This window comes from Hemiscyllium ocellatum, chromosome 9 (genome assembly GCF_020745735.1).
Source record: "Hemiscyllium ocellatum isolate sHemOce1 chromosome 9, sHemOce1.pat.X.cur, whole genome shotgun sequence".
Lineage (NCBI taxonomy): Eukaryota > Metazoa > Chordata > Chondrichthyes > Orectolobiformes > Hemiscylliidae > Hemiscyllium > Hemiscyllium ocellatum.
The window spans coordinates 82,473,402-82,497,953 of NC_083409.1; the positions used below are offsets into that span (position 1 = coordinate 82,473,402).

At 40.2% G+C, this 24,552-nt stretch overlaps 2 protein-coding genes across 2 annotated transcripts in view; one reads left to right on the plus strand and one right to left on the minus strand.

The window, feature by feature from the left end:
- Positions 1–23,359, minus strand: part of urod (uroporphyrinogen decarboxylase) — a 46,755-nt gene extending 23,396 nt beyond the window's left edge. The window contains exons 1-7 of the mRNA XM_060830520.1: positions 23,218–23,359; positions 14,704–14,816; positions 13,163–13,242; positions 11,155–11,217; positions 10,115–10,312; positions 9,375–9,536; positions 6,114–6,251 (exon numbers count right to left, since the gene is read on the minus strand). Of these exons, the coding sequence (XP_060686503.1) occupies positions 6,114–6,251; positions 9,375–9,536; positions 10,115–10,312; positions 11,155–11,217; positions 13,163–13,242; positions 14,704–14,816; positions 23,218–23,240 (777 nt within the window). The 5' untranslated portion in view covers positions 23,241–23,359. The remainder of the gene's footprint in view (positions 1–6,113; positions 6,252–9,374; positions 9,537–10,114; positions 10,313–11,154; positions 11,218–13,162; positions 13,243–14,703; positions 14,817–23,217) is intronic.
- Positions 23,360–23,418: 59 nt separating this feature from the next.
- hectd3 (HECT domain containing 3) overlaps positions 23,419–24,552 on the plus strand; it is a 69,209-nt gene continuing 68,075 nt past the window's right edge. Inside the window, exon 1 of the mRNA XM_060830521.1 lies at positions 23,419–23,463. The gene's annotated coding sequence lies outside the window, so the exon portion shown is untranslated. The remainder of the gene's footprint in view (positions 23,464–24,552) is intronic.

A 24,552-nucleotide genomic window follows, 5' to 3' on the forward strand; every position in this document is an offset into this window, starting at 1 on the left:
TGAGGCAATGGAAAATTGTAAAAAAAATCTAGAAAATGTTTAAAAATCAAAATTAGACCCAAGGCCTGTTTGAAACTTCAAAGTGGAACAATACCTTTCTCATCATACCATGCATGATATATCCTTTCATTATACATTTGCCTCCTCTCCATGTTGTACCCTTCTTTCTACAGTCTAAACAATGGAAAATACAGAATATTCCTTATAAACCTGCTAGCTGATTGATGGAGGTAGGTAAGTGGAAGGAGAAAAGAAACAAAATCAAGTATAAATAAAGTCACAAAATCTCATAGGTACATCATAACAAAGAGATCTCAGCAATTTTTTTAATCATCATGTTCTACACAATTGTTCATAATTGCAAACAAAAAAATCAGGCAACCTAAACTGGACATAGATAGTTATACCTTAAAATAATGGCGATGCATGCTTTTATTCATTCATGGGATGTGGGCATTGTGACTTATATTTGGAATCAAGAGTTTAGGGAAAGAACAAATATAGATTTTTGCAGGATGTTTAAACAGGATTAAACAATGCAACAGTTTCTAGTTGCCTCGACTTTTCAGTAAATAAAATTAAAATTCAAACAATTTGCCTATATTCCTCAAGATCCATATCAAAGTGATCAAAATATAAAAATACTATGGACAAACTTATTTATTTTTGATGGAATAGAATAGGACGTAGATGCTGCTCTGATAAATATTCTCATTATTTCAGTGAAGAGCAGGTAGGTAAGTGACAGATGATTGGAAGAGCATGTATCTATTTCTTCTATTTAAAACAGTGAACTGATTAGAAAGAGCAGATGTAGATAAGTTATTTTCCTTTGGTGGAAGAATTCAGAACAAGGAACCACAACATTAAATATAAAACAAGGTTACTCAGGAGTATAATGAAGGTGCACTTTTATCGAAAGAAAAATTGTCATGGAAATAGCAAATTCTCTCTTCCAAAAGGCTATGGATCTTAACTCCATTGAAATTTTCAAGATGGAGAATAGCAGCATTTTAATTACAAAGATGTGAATCAAACTTAATGTTCAGGAAAATGGGGCAGAGATGCAGATCAGTCATGATTTATTGCAATGGTAGTCTAAGGAATAATAAATACCGTAACATGGAAAATGTACATTGATGATTATGCTCCTGACTTTGCTTCCTTTAAGTGCTGCTATACTACCTCAGAATCAGTCTCAATTCCTTTCCCTCATAAAAACTTCAGTCTTTTCCACTGACTGCATCGCAACATTCTAGTTCTAGTCATAGAGTCAGTCATACAGCATGGAAACAGACCCTTCAGTCCAACTAGTCCACGCTGACCATGTCCCCACACTAAACCTAATCCCACGGGCCTGCATTTTGCCCTTATCCATCTCAACCTTTCTCACTCATATTTATCCAAATGTCTTTTCAATGTTGCAACTGTACCTGCATCCGCCACTTCGCCTGGCAGTTCATTCCATAAATAAACAACTATTTTTTAAAAAGTTGCTTCTGAAGTCCTTGTTAAAACTTTCTCCTCTCACCTTAAAAATATGCCTTCTAGTTTTGAACTCTCCCACCAGAGGGAAAGGACACTTGTCATTTAAAAATAATTCTTTCATGGGATGTGGGCATCATTAGCTAGGCGAGCCTTTATTGTCCAGAAGGGGAAGGTAAATGAATAATACATTGCTGTGTGTCTGGAGTTGTGTAGGCCAGACCAGGTAAGGATGAAAGTTTCCTTCCCTAAAAGACATTTGTGAGGCAGATGGGTTTTTCTGACAATTAGTAATGGATTTATGGTCATCATTATACTCTTAATTCCAGATATTTTCTCATTAAATTCAAATTCCACCATCTGCTGTGGCAGGATTCGAACCCAGGTCCCCAGAACATCTCTGGATCTCTGGATTAACAGTCCATTGATAACACCACTAAGCCATCACCTCCCCCAATCACCTGATCTCTGCCCCTCACGAATTTATAAACCTCTATAAAAAAGGTCACCCCTCAATGTCTTATGCTCCAGTGAAAAAAAATTCCCAACCTATTTTTATAACCCAAACCCTCATTCCCGACCAAATTCTGTAAATAATTTTTGAACCCACTCCAATTTAACAATATCATTCCTATAACAGCGACCAGAACAGCATACAGTATTCCAGAAGACCCCTCACCAACATCCTGTAAAACCTCAAACTGACATCCCAGCTCCAAAATGCAAAGGTCTCAGCAATAAATGTCATCTTAACCACCCTGTCTACCTATGACATAAATTTCAAAGAATTATGTACTTGAACCCTTAGAGCTCTCTGTTCTACAACACTGTCCAGGCCCTACCATTAATTGTTTAAGTCCTGCCCTTGGTCTGAGATTAGTAACTTATTCTAAGGTAATTTTATTACTTTAAAAATGTTTCTTAGGAATGCTGCTTAAAATACGTTACTTCATTAAAGACTTCTCAGCACTTGAGAGATTGATTATAGCTTCTCTCTGGAATGACTTCCAAGCCCAGACTGAAAATGAAAGTCAGAATGTGGACAGTTCTCCCTCCAAACTAATAATCTTCCTCTCACTTGGAATCATGGGTATTGTGGTTTTTAAAAGCTAATCGCTAATAACAAACCAATATATTTAACATCTTCCAGTAAACAATACCAACACATTTTCTCTCAATTTCATCACATAATCGATAACGTAAACTTCATTTTAAAGGCCTAAATCAGATCCCTATTCAGACCATGCTCCTCCAATGAATCTAAAGCAAGGCCTGCACATTCTGTCTACATCTCATTGCATTTAGGAAAGGGATCATCCTCATTGTCTGTCTCTTTAACTTCTCCAGAATCAACATAACCTGCTTGAGCTGTTAGTATCAAAAGGGTGCCCCAAAGTCCTCATACACTGAACAATCTGCCAATTTTAGTTATATATCCAGAAGGACTCTTACATTCCACTGAGCAGCTTTTCTTCCATCCCCTATCACCAAATCACCCGTGTTTTTTTTCCTCATCTACTAACCCCCACCATTAAATCTGATCAGGGCAATAAAGTCAGCCAGGCATCTGATTCACCCGCAACCACCTCATACTGAAGCAGTCTGAAAAACTCCCAAATCTCTTGCATCTTCTATTATGTTTAGCTGATACCTCAATAGATTCATGTGCTGAATGATCGACCCTTGTTCCAATACTGGTTCATATCACACTGCAACATTATGCACAAAGTTATTTTATGGGATGTGGGTGGTGCTGTCAATCTCAAAATAGCCCTTAAACTACCTTCTCAAATGGCCTCGCCAACTACTGTTTAAGAGTTGACCACTTTGCTGAGGGTCTGAGGTTGCAAATGGCCTAGGCCAGGGTAAGGATGCCAGAGTTTCTTCCCAAAAAGACATCAATAAATCACATGGGTATTTACGCCAATTGATAGTTTTATGGTCATTGTTACTGACATTAATTTTCAATTCCAGACACGAGACTCAGTACCAAATCCTGATGCATTCCACTAGTGACCAAATTCCACTGGGTAGGAGGCAAAGTTTAAAGCATTCTTTGCCTATATTTCTAAGCCAGTCTGTGATTCACCTGAAGTATGACCCTTGATACAAATGAAACTTAATTTCAGCATGTCTCTAATGTGGCACCGAGGTATAGTACTGGATGTTCTTAAAATTGCAACAATGTTTGTTAACTTTGTCACACTGTACTGATTCTGATACAAAATTGTTGTTTCACTTCAATCTATAAAAAAAGTGCCTGAGTTATTTTTACTGCGTTTAGAAATTTTTGATTGTGTTATAAGGGAAGAGAATGTATTTTTCTTCTTTATCTTCATTTTCGTTGTTAATAAACTTTTGTTGTGTTTTGTTGTTAAAGAATGCAACTTTGCATCTTTCTATTTTAGTCAAAGATCACTTTGGGAATAAGAAACATTACAATCTACCTGCCGAGGTGTCCGCTGGGGACTGGACTTGTCCAGGTCTGGCATTAAGCTGGATATTACCCTATAATAATCAGAACCACTAGATTATAATAATTACAACTGCATAGATAGGTTGAGCTGAAGTTGGATAGAAGCTGGAACTATCCAATTGAATTGAAGATGCAGACCTCGAGGTTAGAAGATAAGGAGACAGGATGTTAGTGTGGAGAATCTCTTGGCAAACTAAGTCATATCAGAAGGAAGGCAAGATTTCAGAGAAGCATCTTGCAGCCTTCCGGAGTTTAAGTGTTGGTTGAGCAATTTCCCTGAGTTGGTTTTGAGTGTCTACTCTAACATTTTCTAGAAGAATTCAGCAAGAAGCTGTCCAGAGAATCTTTTTTGAGAGAGTCCTCCTACTGAGATATCAGAAATTAGAAAAACAGACCAAAGTAAACTAAATTTTTCAGTCTCTTAAAATTAGAACGGTTAGCTTTAAATATGGTGTTAAAGGAAATGGAAACTCTTGAAAAATAATGCTAATAAGACAAATTTTCTTCTGCTGCATTTCAAGCCTTCACAATGCGAGGTTAAAAAAACCCACTGCCATCACAAAATCCTGCTGCCTCTGCAAGACTTTGCTCAGTACTGTAGCAGCATGTCAATCCTGAGAACTTGCAGCTCTGCAGACCTGTTCATTAAGTTTTTCAAATACAAGTTTAATATAAGATATGAATTCAATCCCATTTTCGATTACGTGAGAGAGCTTATTCCCCTTACTCATTTAAAAAAAAACTTTTATTTTTAAATTGTGTGAAGTGTTGCGTCAGCTGGTTTTCCTGTGACAGCCCATCTGTTCAGATGAGGTTTTGATATTGTTATTGGGTTTTATATCAGTGTTCGCATTTAAATGAGGAGCTCCAAACTGTTTTAAGGGGTGCAGGGGTCACTTTATGTATATGTAAAAGGTGTGAGAGGAGAAAAGGGAAAAAAAAAGCCAATTGCTGAGGAATTTCAAATCAAGAAGATAGATTACTCTACATTGTCTCCTGGGAGTAACTAATAGTGTATTATAAATTTAAATGAAATGAAAAGCAGCTGTCTAGGCAAAAAAAAACGACATGGACAGACGAGCATTCAGAACTGGACTGCTCATTTTAATAGGGAACCTTTACTTTAGTGTTTTAAACTTTTCGTTTCTGCTCGCTGGCTGTTTCAGACAAAGCAGAAAGAAAGATATTGCAAATACATTCAGTTCGCTATCCTCAACCAGACAAGCTTTATTTTCATTACGAACAGAACTTTATCGGATTACATTCTCCAAGACCATTATTTCACATTCGCTTGAAAGGCTTCAATGATCAATCAGCAAGTGCACGAGCAAATGTTTAAGATTAATAAAGTTCCAAACTATGACTTACTGTCAAGCTTAGCATCTCTGCTGCTAAGTGCATACCTGCTTGTAAAATTGAAACATGAGGGGTGGCTTTTTGGTGATTTACTCAAGTACTGTCAGTGTTCCAACTGAACAGTACTGAGTAAATGTCATCCCCTTCAAGATAGGAAACAATGGAGGATAAATTAAAAACAGTCCTGTGGACCAGTTATTCAGCATGAAAGTAGGATTAGATGCCTCAAATGTTTATTTTCCATATGGGATAGGATGAGATGTCTATTGGGAGTCCCATTTGAACAGATGAGAACTGATCATGCTGATGAGGTGCATTTGTTTAATGTCAACATTTTTTAAATAGCTGACCTAAATCAAAGTATAAAAGAGATTATGATCAAATTTTACATAGCAGCATAACCCATGCATGCAACACTCAATGTGTTCTGAAGACTGGATACCAAACTAGGCTGAAATTAAACAAGTAAGCTTTTATCAGCCCAGTGGGACTAGAATGACATTTAGGCCTTCCCCAGGAAGAACAGAGACAGTGGGATGGAACATGGCTGAGCAATGTTGGTTATGGATCACTCTTTGAAATCACAATGGCAATTATTGAGACTATCAAAGATACACAGTTAAAAACAGCACATATCAGGTCAAATAATGCACCAAGAAGTGCATTCAGTTGCTGAAGGTCAATAGATTCTTTAATGGCTGAGTCAAGTAGGAAAAGAAAACAGGAGTTATTGAGGCAAAGGAGGACACTTCAGTAAATGTCTCCTACAGATGGCAGGAGAGGATGAGAATCTTACCATGGGCACTTGATCCAGGCCCAAAACTTTCAGTTTTTCCTTCACTTGATGAGCAATCTCCCTGAGGTAAGGCAGCGAAAACTCGGTGAACTGCTCATTTCCTAGATGCCCGGCATGAGATTCAAACACTTGCAGGGCCTATAAAAGAGACAGCGATGAGAAATTCCAGCAGGAAGGAGAACAACATTGACTTTTTACATGAACTCTGGAAATAATTCTGGATAGGCTTAGTAATATTAGGGATGGAGAATTATTGTGCAATTTATGATCTCTCAACCTCCAATAAAGATATATCCATCCATCATTTTCAATATAACCCACAGATTTTGCATTCTTATTTCATTGAATAACTTCCAAATATCAAGGGTGTGGCACCTCAAATGGTAAAGGCAATGAGTGCCAGCAGGATATTGTTGAAGGCAGTATAATGAAGGCCTGATCATCATAAAATCGTCACCAGACAATTGGCAGCCTGAATAACTTTATCTCCCTAATCTAAGGGCACCACATTCAATTATCTTTCATGAAATCAGTTGATTGGCTCAAGGCTCACTCTGTATTCAGAGTACTTTGTTCTTTGTGGTTTAATACCACACTAGGAAGTCAATGTTCACTTTTCATGCAGAAGGCTGGATGTTATGCATTGATGAGACATTTACTTGTAGCATGCAACAACATAAATTTACATGGTGCTTTTACAATAGTAACAGGCTCCAAGGCCTTTTAATAGAGCATTATAAAAGTATGATATGAAATCACATAAGGGGGATTTGACAAAATGATGAAAATCTTCACCAATTGAGGAGATTTTATAGAGTGTGATGGAGGATAAAAGTAAGGTAGAGAAGTGGAGAGATATACGGACGGAATTCTTGAGCCAGAGAATTAAGTAACTAAAGGCAAAACCACCAATGGTGGAACAAAGAGAAAGTGAGGACTGCAGATGCTAGAGAACAGAGTCAAAAAGTTTGGTGTTGGAAAGGACAGCCGGTCAGGCAGCATCCGAAGAGGAGAGTTGACGTTTTGAGAATAAGCTCATTCCCGATGAAGAGCTTATGCTCAAGATGTCGGATCTCCTGCTCCTTGGATGCTGCCTGACTAGCTGTGTTTTTCCAGCATTCCACTTTTTGACAATAGTGGAAAAAGTACAGGTCAAAGTGTACAAGGGGAGATTGAATTAGACAAATGACAAATCTTGAAGGTGATGCTGCAGGGGAGAGGAAAGGCTACAAAGGGATTTCAAAACAAAAGACGACAATTTGAAAAATCAAGTTCAAATTTTCTCTTATCTAATGTTTATCTGTGTGCAAGGCACACTCAATGTGATTTAAAAACATGAATAATGGTGAATTGCTTTTCCTCCTCCTAATCTAATGGCACTGGAGATGTAATTATAACTTTTTTCTTTATACATTCAAGGGATGAAAAATGTGTTGCTGGAAAAGTGCAGGAGGTCAGGAGCATCCGAGATGCAGGAGAATCGACATTTCGGGCATCAGCCCTTCTTCAGGAATGAGGGCTGAAGAAGGGCTTATGCCCGAAACGTCGATTCTCCTGCTCCTTGGATGCTGCCTGACCTGCTGCGCTTTTCCAGCAACACATTTTTCAGCTCTGATCTCCAGCATCCGCAGTCCTCACTTTCTCCTACATTCAAGGGATGTGGACATTGCTGACTGCACCAGTACTTATTACCCATCTCTAATTGCCCCAGGGACAGTTAAGAGTCAATCACATTGCTGTGGGTCTGCAGTCACATGTTGGCCAGACCAGGTAAGGATGAGTTACCGTCCGTAAATAACATTAGTAAAGCAGATGGGTTTTTCCGACAATTGGGAACGGATTCATGGTAAGACTCTTAATTCTGGATTTTTATTGAATTCAAAATTCCACCACCTCCCATGGTGAGATCCAAACCTGGATCCCCAGAACATTTCCTGGATCTCTGGATTAACAGTTTAGTGATAATACAACTAGGTCATCACCTCCACTGCTATCAGATGCAGCAGTGGAGCTATCAACCTTTACCGTGAATCAAACCTATAGAAATGTTTAGACTTTCAGGTCCCTAGACAAGCCAGAGGTACCTCTGCACGTATTTTTTTTAATGAACTTGAGGGGTACAAGGGTTATGGGTAACAGGCAATAAAGTGGAGATGAAGCTTAGGGCTGATTAGCCATGGCCTTACTGAATGGCAGAGCAGGCCCAAGGAACTCAATGGCTGACCCCTGCTTCTATTTACATTCTTCAAATGCAGTCTGATAGGTCAACTAAAAACCCAATTCTTTACAAAATTCTTCGAAAATTGTTCAACCAAAAATATCAAAGCTACTCACCAACGAGAATGGAGAAACTGTCTTAGATCAAGTGATTGACAGAAGCTGACTCAGACTGACAATATCCCCATATAGACAAAGGTCAGTCAAGAGACACATTTGTTAATTCATCTGCTGATAAGAGACTCATGTCACTGTAGCAATGCAGCCAAACAAAGACGGGTAACCCATCAATTCAGACCGGTACATGGCCAAATGGTAAAGTTCAATACCTACTGGCTGGCCACTTGCAACTCTGTATAATTCTTTTGCTTGATGCTTGTTTCATGTATGCAGTATTCACCGTATTATACATCTCCATGTAATGATGAGCACATCAGTAATATATTCCCAAAATGCTGATGTGAACAATATCAGCAATTCAATGAACCACTATTGCTCCTGTAAGACAGCTTAATGACTGCAGTACCTTTACCTTAATATTTTGACGCATGTACTAAATAGCTCCACTTAAAATAAATCAAGACCAGCACGGCACTATTGAGATCAATCACCTCCAGTAATTAAATTATTTAGCTTAAGGATACTGCAACTGCAAAGGTGTGTAATTGTTATGTTGCATGCCATTTGCAACAAGTTTAATTTTTAAGATTAAACACAAGTAATACAAGGCAATAGTTTGGGTTTCAACATCAACTTTCCTCTCAGGAGGAAACAATAAGACTCGTAAGATCCAAAAGATCTTCATGAGTGTGAAATGCTGCCATCCAGTGGTGGTTTTGTAGCATTGCTAGTCCTGCCAGTTGAAGCTAAAGCTAGTTTTTTCACAAGTCAAAGTCTCCACGTAATTTTTTTCAAAATCAATTCCTAGACAAAAACAATAGATACTCCAGGGGTCTCTGCATCCAGAATGAGAAAAGGATCTTTACAGGAGAAAAAGCAACTGAAGCCTAGCGATTTTGTGGAAATTATAGGACCATTTGTTACCTGAGCACCTGATGTAACTTGCCCCACCAGATAGTCAACAATCACATGAGTTAGAATTTTCAGCAGCTTATGACTAGCCTCTGGAAACTGGTACAGCCAGCGTTTTGCTTTAGCCATTGTATTTGAGCCACCTCCTTCAATCATGTAAGCCATCAATGTCCACTAAAAGGAGAAAAATAACCATTAAATCACTGTCATCATTACTGTAAAGAAAGATTAGGTAAAGGCCATGGGCTTACATGCATTTAAAAATGATTACAGTGTCACCCATCGTAACAAAAATTTCCCCCAAGTGATATGGGGAAGACTGGGAAAGTGTAGTGTGCACTCACATTATACCATTCTATAGATGTCATGTATTTCACTTGAGTTATCATTATACTATGTAGCAATATCCAATTGGTCACCTGGTCTTAAAAGGTGATTTTTTTTCTGACTAAGTCAGCTGACACTGGTCTTAAATGTCTCAATTGTAATTGATTGGACTCACAGGAAAACATACATATGGTATAATATTTCATAAAACGATAAAGGAACATGTAGTTCACACATTGAACTGCTATGGGGTTCCAACACATTGGATTTTACAGTTTATAAAATAAAAGTTTGTAAATTCTACAAGCCACATCAGCAGGAATATCAAATCTACTTTCATTGGTTTAATTTCATGGTTGAATCCTTCACCAAGCAAACATGGTATAATTAAAACATCATTAATGTCAGGTCTTTCCCCAACATACCGGGGCTCCAGAGAAGCCGATAAGAGGCACTTTTCCCTTCAGTTCGTAGCGGGTTAATTTTATAGCCTGGAACACATATGCCAGTTCCTGTGCCACATCTACATTCTCCTGCAACTTGACAAGATCCCCAGGCTCGTTCAGTGGGTCTGGAAATGTTGGTCCTTTTCCTGGAACCATGGTAACCTCCATCCCCAATGCCTGAAAAAGATTTTATCCCCCCAAGCATTTCATTATTTGAAAAATATGGCGTTCAGAAATAAAAGCATCATTTATATTTAATAATATCATAAACAGATGCAGTCACACTTTAGCTTGGCAAAACCTGAGTACTCAGCAGCCAAATCCCAGATTTTTTTCTCCACTAGCTCAGATTATTCAAAACTAATCTAAAATGATTAAAAACTCGACAATAGTACCCATGATTCAAATCTTCAGCATACCTGAACTCTTGTTCAGATATTTTCTAATTAACTTGTTCAGTGTAGTTATTACTGGAACAGACAAGACTTAAAGTCATGCTCCTGGCTCAGAGGAAGGGGCACTACCACATTACTCACTTGCAGTGTCTAAGGAGTTGCTTTAGACAGAAGAAATAGCTACTCTGTAAACTTGCAGGAGCATCCCTCATCAGCAAATGGTAGCACCGTTAAACCATTCTCTCTGGCTTAGTGAAAATTGCTTTTTAATCTTTGTCTGAACCCCAGCCACATGGGTAGCAATACAATTGACAAATAAAATCTCACTGAATTTATGATATTGCTTTTGGGTCAGCAATGTACTGAGTTAGAGATAAATGACACATGCGAGATTCTATGGGGCAAGTGATTATAACGTGGGGAGAAATTGCCTTACTTCAATTAAGGAATGGTCTAAACGGAGGTAAAATCAGATTATTCATTCATACAGCACAACCAGGAATAAGGATGAAATCAAAACTAGCTCAATCTAAAAATCTCAATGCTTCATGGTTAATAAATATATATTTATGCAATGGAAAGAATCGCAGCTCCATACAGACATATGTGTTCCAAATGCCCTACCTGGGGTATCACTAGAATGTCAGAGAAAATGATAGCAGCATCCAACGGGAACCTTCGGAGAGGCTGATATTGTAAACAGGAAAAAGATTTTAGTTATATAGTTTGATGATATACACAACCCCATATTCAAGAATGATCACAAAATTTAGTAGAATGAGGTTTTACATTCACAGCAAGGTGGATAACCATAGTTCATGAATAGAAATCTGTTTGTGATTGATATGGGCAAACTGCAAACAAACTGTTAACTATCAAACTGCATTAATGTATGCGTTCTCCATGATAATGGCTCTCCCAGAGTCCACTTGCAATGCAATTAGCACTCTACTCTCATACAGTATACACGCTAGTTTTCCCCTTTGTTTTCCTGCAAATTGCCCTGATGAGTGCAAGACAAAATGCTCACAAAATTCATTATAATTTGCATCACAAATAGACAGGATGATTACAAAGGTGTATGGCACGCTGGCCTTGATTACTCAGTCCTTTGAAGATAGGAGTTGGGATGTCATATTGAGGTTATGCAGGACACTGGTGAGACCTCAGCTGGAGTACTGAGTCCAGTTCTGGTCGCCCAGTTATAGGAAGGATATTATTAAGCTGGAGAGGTTTCAGAAGAGATTTACCAGGATGCTACCAGGCATGGAAGTTTTGAGTTATAAAGGCAGGCTGGATAGGCTGGAACATTTTTCGACAAGAATGTAGGAGGTTGACAGGAGACCTTATGGAAGTTTATAAAATAATGAGGAGTGTAGACAGAGTTAGTGGAAGTTGTCTCTTGCCTAGGATAGGACAAGGGGGGAGAAAAAGGAGGGGGGGGGGAGAAAAGGAGGGGGGGGGAGAAAAAGGAGGGGGGGGAGAAAAAGGAGGGGGGGGGAGAAAAAGGAGGGGGGGGAGAAAAAGGAGGGGGGGGGAGAAAAAGGAGGGGGGGGAGAAAAAGGAGGGGGGGGAGAAAAAGGAGGGGGGGGAGAAAAAGGAGGGGGGGGAGAAAAAGGAGGGGGGGAGAAAAAGGAGGGGGGGAGAAAAAGGAGGGGGGGAGAAAAAGGAGGGGGGGGAGAAAAAGGAGGGGGGGGAGAAAAAGGAGGGGGGGAGAAAAAGGAGGGGGGGAGAAGGGGGGAGAGGGAGAGAGGGAGAGAGGGAGGAGGGGGGGAGAGGGAAGAAAAGAGGTGGAGGAAAGTGGGGGGGTAGGGCCGAGCGCCAGGAACGGCGGGGGGAGGGGGTGGCTGACTGCCAGAGACAGCAGGGGAGAGAGAGGGAGCGCGCGCGAGGAGAGAGATTTGGAGCACGAGAGAAGAGCATGGAAGTTATGATGAACCTATTGAGGATATCAGTTAGAGCTCAGCTGGAGTATTGTTCTGGGTGCTAAACATTGGACAGTTGTGCTCGGAAGAGGACAGGGCTAAAGATTGGTTAGAAGTTCTCAAAACCATGAAGGGTCTGGATGGAGTTGGTAGGGAAACATTGTTACTGCTCATAAAATTATCAAGCACCAACTGGTGCAGTTCTAAACTGTTTTGCAAAAACAGCAATTGCAAGGTGAGTAACACTTTTTCAGACTGGTTTAGGTCTGAAATGCATGGTCTGGGTATGTGAAGGGGCAAGTTCAACTGAGGCTTTGAAGGCGGCACGAGATGATTATTTAAATCAAAACGATGTACAGGATTTCAGGAAAAATGCATGAGATTCACACTAACTTAAAATGTTCAGTGTGGGTGCATATATAAATGTGCAGAATGAGGGCTTTCTGCCTGTAACAATGCAGTAATGCTACAAGGTACAATGGTAGAAAAGATGTTACAGATATTTAGTAAAACAACTGGCTGAAGTAATGTGTTTCAAATCATTTCCCAGGTTGTTGCAGTAGCCAAGGATGGGAAAGACTATTTTCTCTTCCCTTCAATTCAGCTGTTTTTCCAATTGTTTTCAGATAATTGGAGCTTAGCTGTCCGATTTCTTAATTCAACTGCTCGAAATAATCTAAAGTCCATTAAATGCTTGAACAACTTACCTGCAATGTTAGTTCACAGCAAATTGCTGGAGTGCGACAAGCTGTGAAGAAATCCTGAGTTGCTCGTGTCTCTCGGAATTCTGCGGGAAAGGACAGAAATTAGATTAGACTTACAGTGTGGAAACAGGCCCTTCGGCCCAACAAGTCCACACCGACCCGCCGAAGCGTAACCCACCCATACCCCTACATTTACCCCCTACCTAACACTATGGGCAATTTAGCATGGCCAATTTACCTGACCCGCACATCTTTGGAATGTGGGAGGAAACCGGAGCACCCGGAGGAAACCCACGCAGACACGGGGAGAACGTGCAAACTCCACACAGTGAGTCGCCTAAGTCGGGAATTGAACCCGGGTCTCCGGCGCTGTGAGGCAGCAGTGCTAATGGGCGGCACGGTGGCACAGTGGTTAGTACTGCTGCCTCACAGCGCCGGAGACCCGGGTTCAATTCCCGACTTAGGCGACTCACTGTGTGGAGTTTGCACGTTCTCCCCGTGTCTGCGTGGGTTTCCTCCGGGTGCTCCGGTTTCCTCCCACATTCCAAAGATGTGCGGGTCAGGTAAATTGGCCATGCTAAATTGCCCATAGTGTTAGGTAGGGGGTAAATGTAGGGGTATGGGTGGGTTACGCTTCGGCGGGTCGGTGTGGACTTGTTGGGCCGAAGGGCCTGTTTCCACACTGTAAGTAATCTAAGTAATCTAATCTAAATGTCCACAGTTAATACAGGAATTCAATCACCAAGAAATAACTAAAATATCTCCAGGGTCAATGCCATTACAGCTTATAATGTCACTTCTCAACTTATATTGCTATCTGAAGAGGTGTGGGGAGGAACAATGGGAGCTGGTTTTGTGTCTGCAATTTACTAAATGGATAGTACCCAGTCTTGATTATAATATCCTCAGGAAATGATGATTCTTTCTATGCACCACCTAGTGGTCAATTTATCACTCAACAAGAGACTGGACGAGCTCTGGGAACAATGGCAAGATAATCAAAATGTTGACAAGAGCACTTTGGACCAGGAGGGAGACAGTCCAAATGGATAAGGAGAACAAAAGGCTTACCATAATAACAGGGGTCTGAGTAGCCAAAAGAACGTGTTGCCTACTTTGTGACTGTTTCAGGATGTCGTGAAGCAGCCATTTAGGGGTGCGAAGAACTGATAGGCGTGATCCAGCAAGAGATGGAAAAACAAGAGAATGATATTCTGCCATAACTTGTATAACATCTTCACTCCATTTCTCTCTCAAACGGCACAGCTCAAATCATAAACTTAAAACTCGCCAGATCTGTTGCCCCATCCTCATTAGGCAGTCCAAAGTGAAAGCAAAATTTTTGTTAGATCTTTACAGAAATGTTCAGGTCAGGTTTTATGGGACACGATGAAATCTTCACAAAAACCATCAAATCCAGTTTAATTAGGTTAGTGCTTAAGTGCAGTTGCCAGGTCAGACCCAACAACAGTAATCAATGAGAAGATCTCATGTGCGGTGTTCTGAATGACAGATCTATTTTGATTCATGTTTCTGATACTTACCTGGGAGATATCTTCCTGCCTGCCTCATACACCAGACAGGGACATAGTCAGTTACCTTTCCCCATGCTGCTCTGAGGAACGTGTCATTTTTCAGTGGAGGAAAATTTTCAGAGCTAAAAATTAAACAATTAAACACTTTCAGATAAATGTTAACTTAATTATGGACACAAGTTGTTAAAAATTAATAACTTAGTAGATAAAAATGTTGTCAGTGTTAATAACAAGTGGATTTCCAGTAAAGCACATTCTCAACAACATTTTCTCTTGGGCTCTCACACTTCATTGTAAAATGTGCATCATGTTATACTTTCTGTACTTGGAAAAGACATTACAGCATTTAGATCAACGTACTGAGAACAGAAAACCATAAAAATATTCAGATAATATATTCCAGTCATATCTTGAGGAGGTCTGTTCTCATTTAAGATAATTATATATTAGTGTCAGATTATGGAAATATTGCTCATCAATGTTGGATGATCTCCTCCAGAGAAAAGCTTATAGACAAGCTTATAGCTTTGCTGACAAGAGAAAATGAGTTGGTTGATCCAAGCCTCTGCTACAACAAGCTTATTGGGGTGCGTGAAATCTTTGAATGTCATTATAGATTATCCCAAACAGTTAAGTGAAATTGATAAATTTCAAAGCTAATGCTCTAGCAAGTGCTCCATTGCTGTAGAGATTCAAAATTTGCCATAGCATCCTCATCATGTTTCCCCTCTCTGCATTTCCCCATCTCATTCTCTCAGAAAACAGCAAGTAATTATGATTAGCAACGAGCATGTACAAGACTTCAGTTGGGCCCCAGGTGAAATACAACTTGCAGCTCTGGTTGCCTCATGAAAGGAAAGATGTGTTTGCAGTGGAGGGGGTGCAGAGGAAATTCACCAGGATCTGGTCAGAGGAGCAAGTATTTAAGAGGTCAGAGAATCATATGGCATGGAAACAGACCCTTCGGTGCAACGCATTCATGCTAACCAGACACCTAAATAAACTAGTCCCATTTGCTAGCATTTGGCCAATATCCCTCTACCTTCCTATTCATACACCCACCCAGATGCCTTTTAAATGTTGTAATTGTACCAGCCTCCACACTACTACTTCTGGTAGCTTATTCCATATTCACATCTTCCTCTGCGTGAAAATGTTTTTGAGGTGCTTTTTAAATCTTTCCTTTCTCTTAAACCTGTTCACTCTCGTTTTGGACTCCCCCACCCAGGGAAAGACCTTGTCTATTTACCCTATGCATGTCCCTCATGATTTTATAAATCTCTGTAGTCACCCCTCAGCCTCTGACAATAGAGGGAAAATAGCTCCAGCCTATTCAGTCTCTCCTTATAGCTCAAACCCTCTAATCCTGGCAACATCATTGTAAATCTTTTCTGAACCCTTTCAAGTTTCACAACATCCTTCCTATAGCAGGGAGGCCAGAATAGCATATAGTATTCCAAAAGTGGCTGATCCAATGTCCTGTACAACCGCAATATGACCTCCCAATTCCTATACTAAATGCACTGACCAATAAAGGCAAGCGTACCAACACCTTTTGACTATCTTATCTACCTGCAACTCCACTTCCAAGGAACTATGAACTTGCACTCCAAGATCTCTTCATGCAGCAACATGCCCCAGGACCTTATCATTAAGTGCACAAGTCACGCCCTGATTTGCCTTTCCAAAATGCAGCACCAAGCATTTATCTAAATTAAACTGCATCTGCCACTATATCTGATCAAGATTATGTTGTAATCGGAGGTAACCTTCTTTGCTGTTCACTATACCTCCAATTTTGGTGTCATCTGCAAACTTACTAACCATACCTCCTATGTTCACATCCAAGTTTATATAAAATGTCAAAAAACAGTATACATAGCACCTATTCTTGTGGCACACCACCTGTCACAGGTTTTCAGTCTGAAAAGCAATCTTCTACTACCATCCTCTGTATATGACCTCTGAGCTAGTTCTGTATCAAAATAGCTAGTTCTCCCTGTATTCCATGTAGTTTAATCTTGTTAAGCAGGCTACCATGAGGAACCTTGTCAAACTCCTTTCTGAAGTCCATATAGATCACATCCATTGCTCCATCCTTATCAATCCTCTTCGTTACTTCCTCAAAAAAACTCAATGAGACACGATTTCCCATTTCGACTATTCCTAATCAGTCGGTGCCTTTCCAAATGCACGCAAATCCTGTCCATCAGGATTCCTTCCAATAACTTGCCCACCACCGATGTCAGGCATATCAGCCTATAGTTCCCTGGCTTTTTCTTTCCACCTTTCTTCAATAGTGGCACCACGTTAGCCAACCTCCGGTCTTCCGACACCTCACCTGTGGCTATCGATGATACAAATATCTCAGCAAGGGGCTCAGCAATCACTTCTCTAGCTTCCCACAGAGTTCAAGGGTACACATGATCAGGCCTCAGAATTTTATCCACCTTTATGCATTTTAAGCTGTCCAGCACCATCTGCTCTGTAATATGGACATTTGTCATGATATTGACATTTATTTCCCCACATTCTCTATCTTACATATCCTTCGCCACAGAAAACACTGATGCAAAATACTCGTTTAGTATCTCTCCCATCTCCTGCGGTTCCACACATAGGCAGCCTTGCTGATCTTTAAGGGACTCCTTTTATCTCTCTAGTTACCCTTCTGTGCTTAATGTATTTGAAGAATCCCTTTGGATTCTCCTCAACCCTATTTGCCAAAGCTATCTCATGTTCTGTTTTTGCTCTCTTGACTTCCCACTTAAGTTGTACTTCTACTGCCTTTATACATTGCTTGGGATTCACTTGATCTCTGCTGTCTATATCTGATATATGCTTCCTCCTTTTTCGCGACCAAAACCACAATTTCACTCAACATTCAGCATTCCCTTTACCCTTGCCCTTCACCGTAACAGGAACAAACTGTCCCCGGATTCTGGCTCTCATTTTTGAAGGCTTCTCATTTTCCAATCATCCCTTTCCAAATACATCCACTCCAAATACATTCAAAGTTGGCCTTCCTCTGATTCAGAACTTGAACTTTTAGATTTGGTCTATCCTTTTCCATTAATTCTATTAGTTTTAAAATCGTAAGGTCACTGGACCCAATGTGTACTCCCAACTGACTCCTCAGTCACCTGCCCTGACTTATTTCCCAAGAGAGGTTCAAGGTTTGCACCTTCTCTAATAGGTACCTCCACATACTGAATCAGAAAATTTTCCTGTACACACTTAAATTCCTCTCCATCCAAGCCCTTAACACTATGGTAGTCCTAGACAATGCTTGGAAAGGTAAAATCCCCTACCATAACCATGGTATTATTCTCACAGACAGCTGAAATCTCCCTCCAAATTTGTTTCTCAAATTTCCCACTGACTATTGGGGAAAGACTCTATAGTACAATCCTAATAAAGTGATCATCCCTTTCTTATTTTTCAGTTCCACCGAAATAGCTTCACTGGCCATATTCCCAGGAATATCCACTCTTAAACACAGCCATAATGTTATCCCTCAACAAAAATGCCACTCTCCCTTCTGCCCTGCCCTCTTATCCTTCCTATAGCATCTATACCCTGGAACATTAAGCTGTCAGTCTTGTCCATCCCTGAGCCACATCTCTGTAATTGCTATTGTTAGGTGCTTTTCTCGAGGTTTCACACACGAGATGCATCTCGGGCATTCCAACTTCTACAAACAGTTAAAGTTTATTACAACCTGTACAAGCTGGGTGACCCCCTTTGACCCTCTTCACAGGCGTGCGAAGTCAAGTCAAAATAGGCCCCAAACAAAAAAAACACAACTCCCTTATACAGGTCAGTTGGTAATGCTCATGGGTATTCCGGCCACCCCCTCCTCCATCCCATAACTATGTTACTCTATGATACAATGGTAGGATGAGGAAATCCTTGGAGAAAATGCACATGCACATGCCATAATCCTGGGTAATCGTTATGCAAATAATTTCCTGACTTCATGATTTCCCCAAGACAATGCAGGTGCGACATACCTAGCTTCAGAGAACGGCTATGAAATCATTTCTGAATGCAAGGGACTGAATGATAGCCATTTGCTATTATCAAACTAAACTGTCCAAATGGAGTGAGAGTGATCTGCATTCCTGCATGAATGTCATCCCCACCCACTTCCAGAATGTGGAGTCAGTGCAGTTTAACCCTTTACTATTACATTAATGCCCAGAGAGATAGTCCAATTTAATCTTTGAACATTACACTAACATGCCCTGAGTTCAGCCTCATCTGTTAGACCTCATTGATTGAAGTAAATGCAGTTTAATTCATCAGTCCTACCTTGCTCTCTGCTTTGTTCCTGCCTGCTCAGACCGCTTGGCTTGCTCCTTTTCCCAACTGTACCAGTCTCAAACTGATTTCTTTCCTCACTATATCCCTGGGTCCTCCCCTTACAAGTTTAAATCTTCTTGAGCAACTCCAGCATATTTCCCAGTATATTAGTCCCCTTTCAATTCAGGTGCAATCTGCCCTTCTTATATAGGTCATTTCTACCCCAGAAGAGATTCCAATTATCCAAACATGTGAATCCTTCTCCCCAGCATCAGCTCCTCAGCCCTATCCTTCTATTCCTACCCTCACTAGTCCATGGCAATGGGAGTAATCCAGATATTACAACCCTTAAGGACCTCCATTTTAAATTCCTGCCTAACTTCTTGTACTACCTCCTCAGAATCTCATCCCATTCTCTTCCTGTGTCATTAGTTCCAACGTGTACAATGACCTCTTGTTCTGTCTCCTTCTTGAGAATATTCTACAACCTTGATCCTGATGCCAGGGAGGCCAAGCACCATTCTGATGTTTTACTGTTGGCTGCTGAAACGTCTATCTGTGCCTCTGATAATCCCCTATCACAATTGATCGCTTGGAACCTGACTTAACCCATGTTACATTAGAGACAGTCTCAGTACTAGAGACTGCCAGTGCTACATTCTCCTGAAAGTCCATCACACCCTATATTTTTCAAAACATCCTTGAGATGGGGTTAGGCAGAGGAGACTCCTGAACAATCTGCCTCCCTGTAAACTCCTCATTGCCTCAAACTGCCATTCCAACTGATCGTGTGATCCGACAGGATTCACAACCAATCACACATCCTGAAGACATAATCACCAGTAACATAGAAACTCTCCTCATCGAACAGGAAGAGCACATCACTCTACTAAAGATCATCTTTGCATCTTAATTCATAGCCTCAGGAAACAGAGTCTTATTGCTGTCAAAAATACTGCTCCAGGCTAACCTAGTACCTATGTTTTATATTTTTAATGTTTAATCAAGAGACAGATCTCAATAAAACATATCAAAAAAAGAACTCTATTCACTGGTGTAGATTTACAGAGAAAAAAAATAAGGTTCCACTTTTGAAAAGTCACTTAGCTGCTCCCCTGCTCAGCTCTCCCACACAGGTTTCTCCAAGGTGAACCGTGAATTTTGCCGTTAATTTTTCTCACTCAACTCTGATGTCTAGATTCATGAAATCAAACAGAACTGACAGCTATACATATTCACTGCAGCTTTATTTCGGTTTGATTCACTCCCCACGTGGTTACTGCCTTTGTCTGCCTTCCTCCTTTTTAAAGGATTGGTATATTGATCTTTCTTTGCCTCAAAATTCCAAAACAATGCAACATCTTATAAAACAGTAATTACTATTCCCAGATTGAGGAAATCAGCTCCAACACTAAAAATACCTTAAAAAGGAACAGCTCATACAGCCACAACTTTTTTCCCATTCTCGATTTTGGATTATCCAGAATCCTAGTTGTACAAACCACTTGGGACATGGACAGGGTGAATAGAAAGTAGTTGTTCCCTTAGTTGAAGGGTAAATAACAAGGGGCATAATTTTTAGGTGAAAGACAGAAGGTTTAGAGGGGATTTGAAGAAATATTTTTCACCTAGAGGATGGTGGGATCTGGAATACACTGCGTAGGAGGACAATTGAGGTAACTTCACAACTTCTGAAAAGTTATGTGGATCAGCACCTGAAATGTCATAACATTCAAAGCTATGGGGCGAGTGCTTGAAAGTGGGACTAGTGTAGATTTAGCGTAGCTTTGGGGGTACAGATGCGATGCACTGAAGCACCTCTTCTGTTCTGTATGATTCCACGCTTTCCTCCACATAATAATTTGAAGTTAGCCTGTATCTCGTCCTTACATTTAAACTTATATTTACTTCATAATATTTGCAACGTATACAATTAATTTTTGTACTTCAAAATTATGCCAAACATCATTCAAGGACTAAATAAGTAGGACAAGACTTTTGAATAAATCCTAAATCTTTGACATAATATTCACCCATATGATAATTGTACTATTAAAGTATCAACACACAATTAGTCACACTTCTGTACAAATGCAACGATTGGAAAGGTTTTATATAAAAATATTATTGAGGTCAAGCAGTTCAGAAGTAAGTTTTTGACACTTCTTCCAAGGCTACATGTTTAATATCTGACATCATACAAACTTCCCTATGCAGTTAATAAAATGGAAAACACATTTAGAAATGCTTAAATTCTTTGAGCAGGAAATGTTGGATTGATTTTTTTTCCAAATCTTAAATATGGAAGTCAAAAATATATCCACATAAATTAACTAAAAGTAACTTCTGTAGTTAGCTGATTTAAGAATTCTAAGATTCCTTCAGCTGAAGTATACAGATGGCTTGTCTGTGCACCAAAGACCTTCTGTATGGTGAACTGGGGCTGAGTAACAATCTGCCAGATATTTTCACCTGTGCTACAAGGACATCTACAAGCAAGTAGTGAAGATCATGGATACTCTGCAGACAACTGGGCATGAGAAGTGAGGATAAATGAAAACATCAGCTGACTGAGAAGTGAGCCCAGAAAAAAAAAGACTACCCAGAGTGAAGTTCCTGCACTACTTCAGGAAATGATCCTGAGTTGACCATCAAGGCACAAGCCACCATCTCACAAGATGGGAGGCTGCCAATTAAAAACATGTCACTTTGCGTTTAATTCCAACTAACTTTCACACCATATTTAAAGTGAATGTGACAAAACACTTGACAAACTTGTGAACTTAAAGACCAGGATATGCTGGGATGTTTTTCTGCTACATTACGACAGAGTTTTACCATGAAGAGACTCCTCCCATTTTGAAGGAGATGTTTGTGCACTTGAATTGCGTCTGAGCATTTCCAAGAAGCATCCAGCCTACAACAAACTGATCTTATCTATCAAAACAGTTGTCTAGTATGCTGATAATAGAATATAAGTATATCTTTTGTTTCACATAAGGGTGTGTTGCATATCAGCTAACTGCAAAGTCATTTATCCCAGGAAGCAGAAGGTGGTGGGTAATTACTGGAATTACACCAATGAAAGGTATAATTTAAGAGTTGAAACATATAGGAAATTACCCAGTAATCAAACTATTTTCAAATACATTTACATTAATAAAATCACATAAAAATGCCATCACAATGATGGATTTTGTCAGTTGGTAATCACTAATGCCACCTCTAACTGGCACAAGATGTGCAATACTAAACCAAATCAACAGATAAAGCTTATAGTGGACAGAATAAAAAGCTGCATATTGTGATATAATCATAGCCCCAGGACCAGAGATAAACTATGAAATGAAATGGTGTCTTGTCAAATTTCTAATCATTCCTTCAAATTAGAAGATAACACGCCATCTGCTGAAAGACCAGAAAATTAATTACAAGATCATATTTGGCAAAGTCTGTCATTCAAATTTCATCATCATGCAAATATCATGGCCGTTGAACGCAGCACAGCATTGTATACAACACAATAAAATACATAGGGAGTCTGCCAATACAGGAAATCAACAAGGTAAAAACAATGACTGCAGATGCTGGAAACCAGATTCTGGATCAGTGGTGCTGGAAGAGCACAGCAGTTCAGGCAGCATCCAATGCTGCCTGAACTGCTGTGCTCTTCCAGCACCACTGATCCACAATACAGGAAATGTCAATCAGGAAGGACGTACTCACCGTATTTGAAACATTAAAAACATGCCTATTTTTTAAGTCTGACATTTTTTACAGTCAATGTTTATAAACATTGGCCGGCCGACTACAAACATTAACTATTGAATCCATTCGGGTTACATTTATACGACACGATTGTCATGTTTAAGATCATGGTTACACGACGCCTCTTTGCAGTTACATAACTTCAGCGTGAAGGGGATAGTCGGCAGCTGTAATGGTAATACAGCCCAAAACTAATTTATGGGATTTTCTCGGAGTGGTCATCATCACCTTGAGAGTTATATTGTTTAAACAGTGAGGGTTTTTTTTGTTTATTAAGTTAACCGTTTTGCTGACGGTCGGGTAGTTGTGTAAAACTCTCAGTGTCTGGTGACCGACTCGAGTTCTCTGCGGGACGGTTTGCAGCATCCACTGCTGGGATTGAAACTCCGCCGCTCGGAGTTTACAGCGTGCCCCGGCTCCTCTGCTGTTTAAACACCCGCTTTTACTTACTCGAAGAGATCGCCGTCCCCCATGTCGCTCGGGCTCCTAGTCTTCCTTCGCTGTCCCTCCTACTCCTACCCTGCAAGCTCCGGGCGGCGCCATGTTGGCAGGCCTTCACCCACGTGATTCCGTCCGGCCAATTAGCGCCGGCCCTCTGGCTGGTGGGAGGGAAGATCACATGGTCTCTCAGAAGGACCTCCATGGGGAGGGGGCCGCGGCGCGCCTGCGTCAGGAAGCAGAGGGTGCGTCAGTAAAGTAAGTGCAGTCGTGGTGTGGTCTGGGGTGGGGGTGTTCAGAGGTTTGAAATGGGGCGGATAGATGAGGAAATGTAATGTTGAAGGGTAACTGTTAGCAATGTCAGCAGGGAGACGGAAGTTGGCGAGTTTTTAAATAAATGCTGATCATGTTGTGAAAACAGCTGAGGGAGCCCATTATTTTGCAGCTTTGAATGTAAAGTGTTGTTGAACATAATCCATATAAATCTGCTGAAATCTGAGTTTTCAGATTAGGAATATCATTTCAGCTTGAACTGTTTAGAGTGGACCTTGACCTTTTCCTCCCTCAAACTCTTAGCACTGCCTTATTCAGTTGTGTTTCCCCCAAATCTGGTTGGATGTGACCCTGAAAGTCCAATTGCATGATTTTAATTCCCCCCTCCAATTCGCCCATCCTTTTTAAATAACGCTTTTCAAATAAAATTGATTTTTTAAACAAAATATTTTAGTGCCCCTGTAATTTATTTTTCTTCCGTGTTGCTCTCATGACAACCCAGTGTTGTATTTCACTGCCTAGTTTGTTTCTTTAAACTATCCGTGATCAAGAATTTGTTATATGACAAGAAGACGGGGGTGGGGGTGGAAGTTAGATGATCTAAAATCTGAGATTTTACAGTGTTGCTTGAATCACTCTCCTTTTCCCAACTTTTATGATGTATATGTTATTTTAAAATGCTCCAGTTCATACTTTTGTGAAATCTGTTGCAATTCTTAATATTATTTGTGCGCATATTACCATCGATAAGACCATAAGAAATAGAAACATAAGTGGGCCATTTGTCCCTTGAGTTTGCTCAGCCAGTTCAATAGCATGTTTGTCAGTCTGATTCTCCCAACAGTACTGATCTAGAATCCATCCATCGCAACCTTAAACATATATAAGGATTCTGTTCCCTTCAATCTCTGTGGCAAAAAGTTCCAAAGGCACTTAACCCTCTGAGAGAAACAATTTCTTCACATCTCTGTCTTAAATTGGCAACTCTTAATTCTGAGACTATGTCCTCTGTCCTAACCTCTCCCATGAACAGAAATGTCCTCTTGAAGTTTCCCCTGTCAAATCCCTTAAGAA